The 17,102-nt window shown below is 35.4% G+C and overlaps 1 protein-coding gene across 3 annotated transcripts in view; it reads left to right on the top strand.

The window, feature by feature from the left end:
• The window catches only part of TFPI (tissue factor pathway inhibitor), a 70,683-nt gene that overhangs the window by 48,486 nt on the left and 5,095 nt on the right, over window positions 1-17,102 (top strand). For 2 of the 3 annotated variants that reach the window (XM_024746065.1, XM_024746066.1), the window contains exons 5-6: window positions 2,833-3,009; window positions 3,671-3,766. In XM_024746065.1, the coding sequence (XP_024601833.1) occupies window positions 2,833-3,009; window positions 3,671-3,766 (273 nt within the window). Of the gene's footprint in view, window positions 1-2,832; window positions 3,010-3,670; window positions 3,767-8,201; window positions 8,327-17,102 lie in introns of those variants that run through there. The other variant, XM_024746063.1, reaches the window with a different exon arrangement.

Genomic DNA, 17,102 nt, shown 5'->3' with positions numbered 1-17,102 from the left:
ACTTTTCTGGAGTTCCGTGAGCCAAATTAATCAAACCCAAAGAGGGGGGTGTGGAACCTCAGATTTACAGCCTTGTTGGTCAGAAGCCTGGGGGGTGGGGGGGGGCAGGGTGCACCTGAACATTTTTAACATCTTTATTGGAGTATAATTGCTTTACAATGTTGTGTTAGTTTCTGCTGTATCACAAAGTGAATGAGCCATACGTATACATACATCCCCATATCTCCTCCCTCTTGCATTTTCCTCTCACCCTCCTTATCCCACCCCTCTAGGTGGTCACAAAGCACCGAGCTGATCTCCCTGTGGTATGCGGCTGCTTCCCACTAGCTATCTGTTTTACATTTGGTAGTGTATATAGGTCCATGCCACTCTCTCACTTTGTCCCAGCTTACCCTTCCCCCTCCCTGTGTCCTCAAGTCCATTCTCTATGATTGTGTCTTTATTCTTGTCCTGCCCCTAGGTTCTTCAGAACCATTTTTTAAAATGGATTCCATATATATGTGTTAGCATACAGTATTTGTTTTTCTCTTTCTGACTTACTTCACTCTGTATGACAGACTATAGGTCCATCCACCTCACTACAAATAACTCAATCTCTTTCCTTTCTATGGCTGAGTAATATTCCATTGTATATATGTGCCACATCTTCTTTATCCATTCATCTGTTGATGGACACTTAGGTGGCTTCCATATCCTGCCTATTGTAAATAGTGCTGCAGTGAACATTGCTGTACATGACTCTTTTTGAATTATGGTTTCTCAGGGTATATGTCCAGTAGTGGGATTGCTGGTCATATGGTAATTCTATTCTTAGTTTTTTAAGGAAGCTCCATACTGTTCTCCATAGTGGCTGTATCAATTTACATTCTCACCAACAGTGCAAGAGGGTTCCCTTCTCTCCACACCCTCTCCAGCATTTATTGTTTGTAGATTTTTTGATGATGGCCATTCTGACCAGTGTGAAGTGATACCTCACTGTAGCTTTGATTTGCATTTCTCTAATGATTAGTGATGTTGAGCTTCCTTTCTTGTGTTTGTTGGCAATCTGTATATCTTTTTTGGAGAAATGTCTATTTAGGTCTTCTGCCCATTTTTGGATTGGGTTGTTTGTTTTTTGATATTGAGCTGCATGAGCTGATGGTATATTTTGGAGATTAATCCTTTGTCAGTTGCTTCATTTGCAAATATTTTCTCCCATTCTGAGGGTTGTCTTTTTGTCTCATTTATGGTTTCCTTTGCTGTGCAAAAGCTTTGAAGTTTCATTAGGTCCCATTTGTTTATTTTTGGTTTTATTTCCACTTCTCTAGGAGGTGGGTCAAAAAGGATCTTGCTGTGATTTATGTCATAGAGTGTTCTGCCTATGTTTTTCCTCTAAGAGTCTTATAGTGTCTGGCCTTACATTTAGGTCTTTAGTCCATTTTGAGTTTGTGTATGGTGTTAGGGAGTGTTCTAATTTCATTCTTTTACATGTAGCTGTCCAGTTTTCCCTGCACCACTTATTGAAGAGGCTGTCTTTTCTCCATTGTATATTCTTGCCTCCTTTATCAAAGATAAGGTGTATTATAAAAATTTAAAGAAGTAGGCTTTTTCCTTGTCCCATATATTAAACTTAACCATGGGAAGAATAGTTACATTCACCTTAAGAAACAAGAGGCAGTAAACAATGAACAAAATAACTTTCAAATTTGTACTTTGAGAAGTCATAGAAAATAGATATTTTACTCTATATTAAAATAGGATGTTTTAATTAATAAAACAATTTTTTTCATAGGGGATTGGTTTTTCTACTGTTGCAGAAATCATTAACATTATTAAATACATACTGTTTTTATAATAAAGCACTCGTGAATATTGCTTCCCTGAGATAAATGCAGGATGCTTTAAGATGTGAAAAGATGCTACTGTTCATTTTTGCAGCTATGGTAATATACAGTTGCAGGGGGAAAGAAATGGGGATATTGGAACTTTGCCCTAAAAAATTCAAGCCCAATATATCTTGCAATCGTCATAATTTTGAAAATAATTTATTGCTTTTCTTTCCAGAGTATGCATGTAAACAAGGCTTGTAATGTAGATCACAGTGGTACAATTTTGTGACAGCTATGTTTAGCCTGGTTTGGAGCACTATCAAAGAATGGGTATTAGACTTTTTCAAAAGCCTCTCCAATCCCTGAACATGTATTTCCTGTCTGCCTCTGCACTATTGGAGTCATTCCAATGCCTGGAAGAAAAATAAGAGACACAGTGGAGGAGGATGTCATACCTAATACAGATATTAATTTCAGCATAAGAATTCAGGAAATTCTAAGTATAGCCATGAAAACTTCCATACCCCTCAAAGCTTCTCCCTTTTTTAAAAATTGAAACCATTCTAACGAAGCAACAAAGTATACTTAAATGAGACTGCACACCTGAAAAATAAGAAATATTTATAGATCTTTCCTAAATGTTGATGCACATAAGCTTAATAAAAATAATTAAACCAAATTTTTGCCATAATATTTTGGACTTCCAAACCAAGGGTAAAAAGACCCAATATCTTTTATTCTCTCAGTTCATGAAAGAGCTGATAGTTAATGCCCTACTAATTTACTATGAGAAATTTAGAATTTGAAATTCCAATAGACACAATGTATGACAATAGTTGTAACTCCCTTATTCTAAATGTCACAGTAGATATAGTTGTGGATAAAGTTATATTTTACCTTTTATCTTTATCTTTTCATATTTGCTCCTTAAATAATTTCAACTTAACCATTTATATTTTTAATTAACGTAATTAAATTATTAACAAAAAGGAATATTGCTTTCTGACATTTTTATAATTTCTAGAAAAGCCAGATTTCTGCTTTTTGGAAGAAGATGCTGGAATCTGTCGAGGTTATATTACTAGGTATTTTTATAACAATCAATCAAAGCAGTGTGAACGCTTCAAGTACGGTGGGTGCCTTGGCAATCTCAACAACTTTGAATCACTGGAAGAATGCAAGGACTCCTGTGAGGACACATGTACGTTCATTTCTCATCTCCTTTTACTTCATTTTATAGGCATTCTTTTTAAAATAAGGCGTCCTAGAGGATGTTCAGGCTTACCCAGATTTTGTTGCAGCCATGCAAATGAAGATCCACTGTAGTCACTCTTAATCTGATAGAAATTAGTCACCATGTTAGTTTATTTAAGAAACAGATAATTAAGAAATTTATAGTGGAAATTATTTCCATAGAAATTGTTTTCAGTTTACATTATTTAATTTTCCTTTCTGAGAATACTGTAGTACAATTTAGGCACAAGAGTAGGACTGCTGAAATCCCTTAGGCTTATAAAAATTTGAGAGCGCGTGGTTCTTTAGAAACTACCACCTAAAATCAGTCAGTTTTATCTGAGCCTAGAATTAATTAAAGGAGTGACTTAAACATTAATTGTTACTTTTTTTGTTTTGACAAAGAACCACAAAGTTACTCATGGAAATATTATAGTATAAGATACATATATATATCTTATATATATGAGATATAAAGATGTATAAAGATTCACTAATTTAACATACCAATGTGAATAAAATTTCTAGACATCTACTTTTCTTAACACAACTTCTGTGCTTTGCTTTATGTGTACAATTATGAGCTTGTGAAAATGTCTTCTATTTTAATTGGCTGTATTTTTTTCCAGTGAATGATTTCCAGGTGGATGATTATAGAACCCAGCTTGATGCTGTGAATAATGACTCCTTGACTCCCCAGCCTACCAAGGTACCCAGCTTCTTTGGTAAGACTCTCTTTTAATTGCTGCCAGAAAAATATTATCATGGTAACAATAGAAATAGAATGTATATGAGAACTATGCTTATTAGAAAATTATACTTCTTTTTTTATTGAATAATAGGTGTGTTGAAATACTGAGATTCAAAATTGCTTAAGACCTTTTGTCCCAGAAAAGTGATAATTTTCCTAATCTATTTTAAAGTATGCTTTGTAGTAGGCTTTTGATTACATATCCCATGAAAACTTTTACATGATATTTAACTCTGCACCAAATTTATCTTATAAAATAATGCTAGGAATTATCAACTTCATCATTGTAATGGCAGCAGTGTGTCAAAAGCATCCTAAAGTGTTCTTAAATTGAGCATAGCATCGGAGAAGTTCTCTGGTGTTAGTCACAGGACAGATTAGGAATTCGGTGACTAACCATCCGTGAGGCTATGTCACTCTGAGAGAATTTTCTTTTGGATGTATGCAGAACACTTTTCTGGACTCTGTCCTGTCAACATATTTGTCAAATTTAAAGAAACATACAGGAAATATGCTCACAAAAATGCAGAGCTGGGAAAATAATGGAAATACTGGAAAACATAACCAGACACCACAAATATCTAGACAGAAACAACCTAAAAAGTTGAAAGTTAATGGGATGAATGTAATTCTTTCTAAATTTAAAAAGTCACAAGTGCTTATTCAGAAATTGGAGATTTTGCTTAGAAGCAGTCCGTATAAGTGTTAAACGTAAAGGTGGCGTGTGTTGAGAGTTCTGTGGCTATTAAAATTTCAGCCTTAGGGTAAAAAGAGACATAGTGTCTGGGGCACAGGTTCTCTACCCCAGCCATGTGTCAGAATTGGATGAGGTTCAGAACCAGAATGTCTTTGAGCATCTTTCTTTACAAAAAACAAACAAGCAAGCAAAACTTCTGCCCAGATGGATTTAAAGGACTGCAAATGTTGTCTGTGATTTATCTAGAATGAGGAATATAGTCCTACATTGACCTGATGATGTCTGTGGACTTGCTTCAGCCCTGAATGCCATACCTTAGAAGTCACTGGACTGAGACTTAGGACTGGAAAGTGTAAGGAGATGTGAGATCTAAGAGAGAACATTATATATACTCTCAGTACTTGAAACACTGTCATGTGAAAGGAAAATTAAATTCTGTACATGCCTCACTCAATCTTCTCCATTTCAGTCTTCCCTGTCCATATCCCCCCAGTTCCTTATCTCCCTCAACCCAGCCTAAGAATCAGAATTAATGAATGAAATCTAAAGTACAAATTTCTTTCTGTAAAGTGTTTATTTTTAATGTGAGGTCTTCAAAAATGAATGAGTGCTTCAGTGACTAAATTCCCCAAGTTGCAGGCATTCAAATAGTGTTCCAATAGTACTTGCAGTGTCATAAAGGGCATGCAAAATTTCAGAGGGAGTTAGTATATTCAAAATGCCTTCAGGTCTTTAGATTTTATAATTAGAGCAGTGAAGTATTACATCTGTCACTGCTTGCAATTATATAAATACATTTTATAATAATTTAAGAAAATACAGTTCTATGTTTATGTAAAAACTTGTTCAACGTTTTAGCAAATGTGTAAGGTTCTCCGTGGATATTAGGTTCTTTTGAAAAGATGTAAACCCTTTAAGGTTTTGATTCAGTGTACAGGAATAAGAATATGCCCCGCAATACAAATAGAATAGCATTCATTTAAAATTCTTTTCATTAAAAACAATCCTCAGGTATTTGAATATTCCAAAAATATAGCTAGATTGTGTTATTGTTATTAAGTGAAATATTTATAAATATAATTTTAATGTTTCTCTTTCTGATGATAATAGAAAAACATTTTAGAAATTTTGTTCAATGTTACTGGAAAATGGTTTGGTAATTTTTTTAAATTGCTATTTATTCTCAACCATAATATTGCAAATTAGCATGAGAATATATATTTTCCAGTGAACCCTCTTGACTCAAGATATTTGAATGCTTATTAAGCACAACTGAGGTTTAATTTTCTCCTTTCATTTCCATATTTCAATATTAATAGGCTACATAGGTGACCTCAAATATTGAAACTTGCTCTTCCTTAAAGAGGTTTTTGTTTTGTTTTGTTTTGTTTTGTTTTTGCGGTACGCGGGCCTCTCACTGTTGTGGCCTCTCCCGTTGTGGAGCACAGGCTCTGGACACGCAGGCCCAGCAGCCATGGCTCATGGGCCCAGCCGCTCCGCGGCACGTGGGATCCTCCCGGACCGGAGCACGAACCCGTGTCCCCTGCATCGGCAGGCGGACTCTCAACCACTGTGCCACCAGGGAAGCCCTAAAGAGATTTTTTATAAATGTTTTGTAAGCATGGCCCTGTGCAAAAGTGAGAGCAAATTATTTGATTTTGATTTTTTGTCCTGAATTGTGAGGATCTCTGCATAGTTACAATAAATATGTGCTCAGTACATGTGGGAGAGAAATAATTCTAACACAGTATCTCTAAATGTATGCAGTTCTGTGTAAGATCTTCAGAATGAAAGACTGTCACAACTGGTTCTTCTTGACTTTCCTGCTGGGATTGGCACTAAAATATAGTGGATAAGAGAAATGACTCTGAGCCTGAAGACTTGGTCTCAGATCCCATTTCTTTCACTTACTAGCTGTGCAACCTTAAGATAATTCTTAACCTCTCAGAACCTTATTTTTTCCCACTGCAAAATGAGGATGTTAATAATATAGTACTTACCTCATAGGTTTTATTGTGAGGTGAAATCAGTCAATATACATAACTTGCTTAGGACAGTACCTGATAACCTATTGAGTGCTACATAAGTATGATTTATCATTATTACCCACATAATTCAGAGCAATACAAGCCTTAGTTCCCAGGTCTTAGTTTCTCATCTGTAAAACAACTCTTTGTAAATTCCCATTTGCAGGAAAAGGTGGTATTTCAGCCACTTATAAAATCTCTAATTATTTAAATAAGTGCTTCAGTACATATACAGTAAAAAAAAAATTACAATTAACCTTTAAAAGAGAATTCACAATAGAACTAAATACATATGTGGGAACTTAAACAGTTCAAATGTGTTTCCTAGAAACAAACTGAGAATATTGGCATGCAGAAGTATCATGGGGCTTTGAAACCAAAAGAATTTTATTTGTAAGATTTTTCTTTATAGTTTTCATTATTTCCAGCTTTCCAAATTTTCAGAATTCTGCCACCAGTTTTCCATTTATTTCAGCTTGAGCATTTGGTAATCTCTTTTGATCACTTCTGTTCTAGTCAGTCATTAAATTCTATTGCTTTTTCTGATGAAATGTCCATTCTCATCTTCTCCATTTTCAGTCTAACCTGTTTCCTTCAGACTATCAATCCTTCATGTTTAGATTACAACAATCATATGTCAACCAAACTGGGATGCTAATAGAAATGAAAGGAGAATGCTAAAAAAATTTTTATTTATTTAAAATATATACATATAGACAGAAAATTGGGTTTGTCATTTTGGTGGATAAATATTATAGTTTTATTTTAAAACATTTCAATTTTTAAAAAGCACAATATGTTGGAACATGATATACCAAAAAATAAGCATGAACTAATACTAGCTCTGGCAAACCAGATGTTATAGACATTAGATAGGTAGATAAGGAGGATAAATAGATATCACAGAGTTTAGCTATAACTCCGATATACTACATATATTATTAATATAGTCATATACCAGGCATAAGTCAAGTAAAACATTTTATGTATATGTGTGTATATGTGTAGACATAAAAGACGGAGATGGAGAATCAGAGCTATATATAACATGTATAAGATATGACCTTTTTTGACATGACTGGCCTACTTAGATACATTCATTATATTAGAGTCAAGCAAATTTACATATTTCTCTTGCTTTATAGAAAAGCTTTTTATTTTTTATTTTTATTTTTTTTTAGAAAAGCTTTTCAACTTAATGGATACATTTTTTCCCCATGTTAATTTAGCCTCATCCACTTGGCTTAAATTTGTCTGTTATCTGTCTACCTATTCCAGATTTTGTCTCACTATCCTGTAAATAAAAAAGTTTTTTGTCCATTCGGAATAGATATAGTCATTAAACACAAATTATCCACTCTCTTCATTATTATTAAACACAAGTTATCCACTGCTTTCTCCCACCTAAAACTCACTGGCCTTTCTCATCGTATCTAAGCTGCTTTTTTACCACCATAAGGAAGACTTCTTCCTCTCTCTTTCCCCTGGCTTTTTATTTTGATTCATTTAATATTTATATTGCTTGATGTGTCAGCTCTGCCTCACTGACTAGATTACAAGTTTTTTGAAGGAAGAGACCATGGATTATATATTTTGTAGACTTCCCTCCCCTAGTGTTTATCCCACTGTTAGGCACAGGATAGAAGACTAATATTTTTTTTATTTATTAATTTTGTAATCCACAGTTACAACAGAAAGAACAAATGACGGTTGGAAGAATGCTGATCACACTTACCAAGTCTTTCTGAACATCTGCATTCATGCATCCATATTCATTTTAAGATTACATAGCATTTTATGCATATGTTAATAATTGTTTTTTGGTATTTCTTTAATATTTATATGGTATATGTGATGCCTTTCATAGGATACTATTAATAAAGTTTTAATATTTATATGCATAGAGTTAATATATTCCTCTCAATATATCTCTTTGATAAACATCTAACTAGCAAAGAAAAACAACTAATGTTTTCAAGTGTTCATATTAGTACTGGGCCTTTTGAGTGACCTTGACTCATTCATGAAAAAAGTGGATTATCCTTCTGCTGCTCATAGCTTCCTTTGCTTCTGTATATCAACTGTTTTTTTTTTTTTTTTTTCTACGCGGGCCTCTCACTGCTGCGGCCTCTCCCGTTGCGGAGCACGGGCTCCAGACGCGCAGGCTCAGCGGCCATAGCTCACGGGCCCAGCCGCTCTGTGGCATGTGGGATCCTCCCGGACCGGGGCACGAACACATGTCCCCTGCATCGGCAGGCAGACTCTCAACCACTGTGCCACCAGGGAAACCCCTGTATATCAACTCTTAATAGCTGTCTTGGAACTACACCAGCTATATGATATTTCGGAAAGAAAAACTTTGAGTAGACTTCAAAAGTCTATTGCCAACCCAGTCTGGTACTTGCTATTTAAGAAAATGAACATCTATAAACCTGACCTAGTCCCATGTTGCTTCCTGGCAGCCTCCAGGTCAAGGGAGAATGATTGGATGGTATTCTGAAGACCATTTGGGTACTTGGAACTCTATGTCTCTCCTGACTGTATTCATTGTATGACCTAGTGGCCAGATTCCATATATATGTGAAAAAAATGGGTAGAAAAGACACACACACACACACACACACACACACACACACACACATACACATACACACACATCTTTTTTAAAATGTTGGTTATCAGCCTTCTGGAAGAGGTGTTATGCTCGGAAATTGCCTGATTGACACCAAACACCGTTACTGATATGGTCAATTTACAGATTTGCAAGAGAATGTTGTCACCTATTTGGCCTCTTGTTGAAGATGTGGTTACATAAAGGAGACTATTACAACCATGGAAATTTTTTGGAAAGAAAATGACCTCCATCAACTGAAGAGTTACACACTTAGCTGTATACCACAGTTAATCACTAAGCAGTGTCAACAATTCTGGAAAACCCCACTCATCAACAACCCGCTTCCATAGTCCCAAAGAAGTATCCTGTTTTTCATACTGTGTTCTCAAACCAAGAAGCACAGAAACTTCCCTCATAATCTAAATATTCCTGCGTGGTGAATCAGGTGCCTTCAAGCTGGCTTTACAAAAATTGATAACAACTTGTGGTAAGGATTCATCAGACCTACTATTTCTTGGCAGGAGATCTGGTGAGAAACAAAAATGTAGCACTTCACCTCTGCCAAGAGTGCTGCCATCTGACTATAGTCACTCTAGGTGACCACTGACTACTTTTGCTAATCCTTTTCTTCCTGAACCATCTCTGGTTTTAACAAGGATAAATTTTTTGCCCCAGTCATAAGATTCCTCCAGAGAAGTGTTTCTAAATATATGGATACCTTTAAAAGAGAAAATTCACAGACCTCCATTTTGAAAACCAAATTATTTTGAATGCCATTAATTTTATATGAACAAGTAAAATGGTAGGAATAAACTTCTTTGGCATGTGACCATTACACAACTATAAATCAAAACTTATTCAAAAATGAATACAATACAAACTACAAACTAATAAATTAATAATACTAATTCATTGATTTATTTGATGGCACATGTTTTTGGCTAAAAAGGAAAAAATCCCTATATTATGATTTTGGTATGGACTGCTATAGGACATGTTAGGAATGAGATAGGAATAGGTTAGAAAACCCTGTGCTGCTCTGTGTTGCGTGTAAGCCTTTGCCCTTTTTCTATTTGAATGCTGGACAATCTTTGCAGGGATGAATTTGAGAAGCATTGATATAAAATGTATATTTTAGGAAAATTCCAACTTTATCTTTCCTAGGGACACAGCAGAATGAAGTTTCTAGTTTCCTATCACATCTTAATGCTATTAAATGGATCCGACTGGCCAGTGCAAATATGATCAGAGAGGGCATAAAATCCTGGAACTTTGGTCTATTTCCAGAATCTGCCCAGGCTGAACATGCCAACTCAATAATTCTTGCCTTCAAATGTTTGAGCTCTCTGAATACAGTTTGGTTCAGCACTGTTACTCCCAAAACTTGTCTTCAGCCTCCTTGTTTGATGACCTGTTTTGATTAGGTATATTTCTCCTGTACAAACTTGATAAATTCCAACTCCACTCACATAACTGAGGGTGAGAAGCTTCTAAGACATACTGAATCTGAGCTTCAAAGAAGACAGACTTTGAGGATGAAACATAAAGGATAAGTTGTGACAACTTTCATTTTACCTGATAATTATTAAAATATATTTGCTCAGTTATTTTTATTTTCTAGTTAGTTTTCAGAAGACATATCATAGTGGTTAAGAACATTGGCTTTATGGGCAGAAAGATGTGGTTTAAATTCCAGTTCTGCTATTGCAGACTCTCTCTGTGGCCTTGAAAAAAATTACACAACTTTCAGCCTCAGGTGCCTCATTTGTTATACGTGAAGAGTGATAGCGCATAAAATTTCGGGGAAGATTGTAATGACTTATCTTAACCCAGTGTTTAGCACAAATAAGAGCTCAAAGGTATTAATATTTGAATTTTCCATGATGGTGGTATCAATGATTATCCAGTATCAACAGAGGTTTAAAGCAGGAAAAAATAAAATAATCAGGGGTATCATTTGTATGCACTTTATTAGTAATAATTTTTAATACAACTAAAGTATGTAACCTCGATTTGAAGTATCTGTATTTAATATACTTAATACTATGATTACCTGAAATAACATAAAGCACTTGTAAAATTCAAACATAATTATAAAATGCCAATACCTATCTCGTGTCTTTGGGTCTTATTTCTAATCAGAGGACTTGCAAACCTGTGTTTCCAACTTTATCTTATGACTTTAGGTACAGATCTGTTATGTTTCTAAATTTCCATTCAGTTCAATAATAATTGAGTGCCTTCTATATGACAGGATTTGTCATGCAGACTGGGAGTTTAATAATAAATAAGAGGGTGGTTTTGTCTTTTACAGGCATGCCTTAGAAATAGGGGCATGCATAGATGAAGGGAGGACATAGTCATGATGTTGTACTTGCACTGAAGGATTGTCAAAATTAAAATTTTCTGTCTTCTCAAAACCTGAGTTCCATCTTCTATCTAACGTCTTGGACTTGTTTGCCTAGGTGCTGGCTGATCCATAGGCATAGTTCACAATTCCGTCTTCATTCAGGGAATTTTCTAAGTAAAGCCACATTGAAAGAAAGCCATGATAAAATGACAAATTTTGAAACTACTGACTATATTTTATACTCTAATTATATTTCATAATACATTAGAAATATTCCATCTTCTAAGTCAACCAGTCTAGAAATATTAGAATTACCTTCTCTCTAGCTGTCTCACTACCCACATTCACTCTGGTGCTTAATTTTAGCCATTCCCACTGTAACTGCTTTAGTTAGGGTTATCTTATATTCTCCTCTATTGAGTCCCCCAGTAGGGGACTCCTCTATCCAGTCCCCTACTGGATGCAGCTGACATATGCCTGGTTGTGTTTGTTTCACGCATAAAGATAGATCAGAATTGGTCTCTTTCATCCTTTTATATGTTCAGTCATTTATTAATGTCTACATCATAAAAACCAAATATATTAGTATTCAAGGACCTTCTTAATTTTGTCTAAATCTGCTTTTCCAGCCTTGTGTCCCACTATACTCTCCATGCACTCTGCTCTTCAGATAGCTTGGAGTTTGTGAAGTACTTCAACAAACCAAGAATATTCGGACCTGTGCTTTCCTTCACCTATATTCCCTCTACCTCCTTTGCTTATTAAAAGTTCTTGAAAGCTGATCAAGGGACTAAATAAGCATTACTTTTCACCTTTTACTAAAATTTTATAGGGTTTTCAATGTTGCAGATATGAAGAAAAGTTTTTCTAATGTATTATAAGGTATAATTATCTTAGTATAAGTTTACTCATAAGAGTCTCATAATTTGTGATTTTACTATGGCTTTCTTCCTTTGTGGCTTTATTTAGAAAAATCCCTGGATGAAAATAGTTTTGTGAACTTTGTCCATGGATTAGGCAATATCTAGGCAAGGGAATCCAACCGAATAAATATCAACCTAATTTCCCTTCCTCCTGTTTAATCTGTGGGGCTTCATTGTCTGGGCAAGGTTTCTGACAGTCTATTTCCCCATGACCTTTCAGTTTCAAGTGCCCTGGCAGCTTACCTTTTACATTTCAACCTCAGCTAAGTGGCCCAGTACACACAGAAAAAAGAAAGTTCCATAGTGCTTGTTTTCCCATTCCCTGCCCTCTTTTCTATATGGCATGTCAGTTTCTACCCATTTAACACCAGTTCTACCTAGTGAATGAAGATACATGCTTTCCCTATAGTACAAAGTTACTATCTGTAAATAGTAAATTTACAAGTGACAGGTTTATTCTTCATTCCTAATCTGAAATAGATTCTAATCTCTAGCCTTTCTTTATGACCCCATAACACTGGTATCCCCCTAAAAATATTTTTATTATATAATATCTCTAATATTTATTATATATTTTATTATTACATAATTTGAGCATTATAATTGAAGACAACTTGCAAAAAATACAAAAGTAGAAGAAAAAATTAGCCATATTTGCATTACGTGGAGACACTCACCATTAATATTCTAACATATTTCCTTTTACTATTTCTTTGCTATTTTTGTTTCCAACTCATCATGAAGTAAATAAAATACTGTAAAAGTAGCTTCTGGAGGATCCCCACCAGTATAGAATAGGCTTAGCACAAAAGAATCTATTTTGCAGAGTTGTAAACTCTAAGCTCCCTACCTCATAAAAACATCTCTACAGTGATCACCTTTCCCACTGATTACATACCCTCTCAGCTTTTTGTGTGTGTTTATATATGTATATGTATGTGCTTAATTTTGGGGTGTTGACACAAAAAGATAAACTATCATATTTTATTGATTGTGAGGTACATATTTTTCCATGTTTTAACATGGTTCAGATCATGATGAAACTTGTAACTTATGGTATGTAACAGTGTAATTGTATTTTTTTTTCTTTATAAGCAGTGAATAAAATAATGGTGCATCTTAAAATCAATGGCACCTTAGGTTCTGTAAATTTGCAGAACATTTGAGTAATGAGCAATTACTTTCACTTTTGTGGGTATGAAGAGAAAATAAAAGCAACAAATGGTAAATAAACACAATGCAGTAAGGTCCAAGTTTGTTAAAATTTTTAGGCACTTTTCTTTTTGTTAAATTGTTTAGGCACTTTTAAACACTATTGTAAAGGTATAAATTTATGTAAACTTTTAGTGGAAAAGGCAACAGCATCTACCAAATTATAAATTGAATATAGCTTTTGCACAATTCTAATTTTAGAAATATCTCCTAGAAATATCTGAACCAGTATATAAGGATGTTCATGAGCCACTGTCTGGAACTGAAAAAAATAAACGGAAGTAATCTATGTATACACAATAATGGATTAAATATACTGTAGTCAATTCAAAAAATTAAATACTGTACATACATTAAAAAGAATGAGGTAGTAGGGCTTCCCTGGTGGCCCAGTTGTTGAGAGTCCGCCTGCCGATGCAGAGGACACGGGTTCGTGCCCCGGTCCGGGAAGATCCCACATGCCGCGGAGCGGCTGGGCCCGTAAGCCATGGCCGCTGAGCCTGCGCGTCCGGAGCCTGTGCTCCGCAAAGGGAGAGGCCACAACAGTGAGAGGCCCCCGTACCGCAAAAAAAAAAAAAAAAGAATGATGTGTACAGATGAAGAAATGTGGAAGCAAGCCAGAAAATATTATCAAATATAATAATGAGACAGAACAGTATACTAATATGTTTGCATATGCAAACGATTTGGGGGAAGATATTCCCAAACCACTGGTGGTGGTTTAAAGGGCAAGGGTCAAATTATGGAGAACTTTTGTTTTATATTTGTCATACTTTTATATTATTTCAACATTTTACAATGATAAAGTATAATTAGAAAATAAAAATCTTTTTCTTCACAATAAAATTATGGGAAAAAAGAATTTGTTGTTCAAAGGAAAGATTTGTTATTCAATTCCCTAAAACAATCTCAGAAGACAAAAAATAATTTATTCAACAAGTGATGAGGTAGTTCCTAAAACCTAAGTTCGTTGGTAAAATAAAAGCCTAAATATAGGCATGTAAAATGGGACAGTAAGAGAGACACCATAGTAAAGATTCAAGTGAGTACGAAATTCAAAGTTTAGTGTATAAGTTTCAAAGCAATTGCATAAGGCACTTTACATATAAAACTGGCTCTGGAGCATCACCTTATAGTTTACCAGTCATACTACATCATGGCAGCTCCTGGCAGAATATAAGTGGATCCTGAATTCTGAAATCTATCATAGACCCTCTAAATGGAAGCTATCCAAATTGTTATTAATGGCGAGATCAAGACAGAATGCATTTGGTTATTAAATTACTTTGGAAAAGAACAGAAGTCAGGTTAGCGTCTTTTTATTCGATCTTAAACTTCTGTGAATAATTATAATCTAGACCAAAATATCACATTGTGCAACTACTTCAAAATCTTTATATTTTTTTTCACTGTAGATATCAAAGTCTGGATTTTGAATAGGTGAGTGCCTGTGTTTATCTAGAATAAATACGTTAATTGAAAACAGTCAAGCTTATCTCCTCACAGGGGGCAAAAATATTTCTATTTCCTCACCTTTGGAGATTGAATCAGATGATAATCAAGGACCCAAAAAATCCTTGGAGCTAAAATGTCCTTGAGAAACCATCTGCTTCATTATTTTAATTCTGTTGTTTATGCTAAAATAATCCAATGATAGTCTTAACTGCTTAGAGTTTAAATGATTTTAGGAGAAACAGATTAGTTTATGTAGTGGGTATAATTCATGTTTCTGAAGAGTAATGACATTGTGAAGACTCCCCAACTGATGATAATTTATTGCATTATTAAATACATAATTTTTAAAATTTAAAATACAACATTCTTAGTGATTAATTTCAAGCTTTAACACCCTAATCAAAATATTCTTACTTCTCTATATTGACCTGGGTCAAATGTGAGTTGTGTTTGATGATCTGTGTAGGTAGTGATTAAAACAGGACAAATAAATGAGATAGACAAACAGCTGTCATCGGGTCAGTCATGGACACTTTATGAGTAGGAGCTGCTATCTGGTAAGAGGGACAATTCAAGTCTGCACACCAGATGCCAGGCTGTCAGAAAGCAGCATTCCACACATCCTCTGATTCAGAAGTCACAAAGAGCTTCGGGTAGAGGCAATCTGATGCCTGGGACAATTTAACAGGTAGAAAAACTCTTTTTGATGGATCTGTGCTGTCAACTGTCTGTTTGCTTTCAAACTAATCCCCTGCCTTCTTCATGCTCTTTCTTTGGCTTCTGAGTAGATTTGGTCAGTGGCAAACTGTTGGAAGACTGGGTCGTCAAAGGAATACAGACGCTCCAGTACATCTCTCCACCAAAACTGTGGTGTATGCTTCATGGTTTCAGATCCCACTGGAGAGATCATTTTGGTTCTAGCTTTCACAAGATGTTTGAGGCTCCTGGCCTGTGATAACAGAGACACATCCCTTGTTACCTTTAATCTAGGGACTGTAGCCCCAGATATCCAAGCCAACTTTTGCTCAAGTTGAAATGGCATTGATTTTGTTATGGGGCCAGTTTTACTCTAGATTGTAAGCAAAAAGAAGGACGATTTTGCTCCCTGTCATCAGAAAACTCTCTCTGTCCCAGAATAAGGAACTTTAGGTAGGGCATTGCTATTAAGACATAATAACTAGCATTTGAAAAGAAGTGTACAACTTACAAGTACATCCATATTATTATTTTCAACTTACTGAGGGCTAATGACATCTTGTGTACAAAATGCTAAAGTGAAATTGATGTATAAATCATATCATCATACTTACACATATACTATGAAGCATCTGTGGGTGCTTTCTGAGGATAATTTTTCAAAGAATAGCAATTTCCTCTGTTTCTCAAATCAGGCTAATTGCTTGTGGGGTATTTCATTTGTTTCTGAACATAGGTGATGACTTTGGATGACTCATGGAATTAGAAGTGGTGGCAACTGGTAACCATCTCATCATCTCATATTCTTGGCTGTGGATTAATGAGAATCCACAACATACCTACTGGAAAAGCTTGCACAATATTGGACTCAATTAGAACATATCTCTCCTAGGTTGTTAGAAATTTCCTCTTACTTGAGCCATTGTTGGGGCAAAAAGACCTTGACATTTTCTAAAAAATTAAGCACACATTCTCACCAAGTACATTTTAAATTTGATTTATGATGGCAATAATCATGCACTGTAACCCCCAAATGGGGTGAGGCCAAACATAAATTAGACTACATGATTTTGAATGATGTTTTATAGATCCTAGGAGTTTCTTTTAAAATCAGTGTCTAGGGCTTCCCTGGTGGCACAGTGGTTGAGAGTCCGCCTGCCAATGCACGGGACACGGGTTCGTTCCCCGGTCCGGGAAGATCGCACATGCCGTGGAGAGGCTGGGCCCGTGAGCCATGGCCGTTGAGCCTGCGCGTCCAGAGCCTGTGCTCCACAACGGGAGAGGCCACAACAGTGAAAGGCCCACGTACCGCAAAAAAAAAAAAAAAAAAAAGCAC

The sequence above is a fragment of the Neophocaena asiaeorientalis genome, unplaced genomic scaffold (assembly GCF_003031525.2).
Source record: "Neophocaena asiaeorientalis asiaeorientalis breed wild unplaced genomic scaffold, Neophocaena_asiaeorientalis_V1.1 scaffold421, whole genome shotgun sequence".
Taxonomy (NCBI): Eukaryota; Metazoa; Chordata; class Mammalia; order Artiodactyla; family Phocoenidae; genus Neophocaena; species Neophocaena asiaeorientalis.
This window is presented reverse-complemented; position numbering and strand designations above follow the sequence as displayed.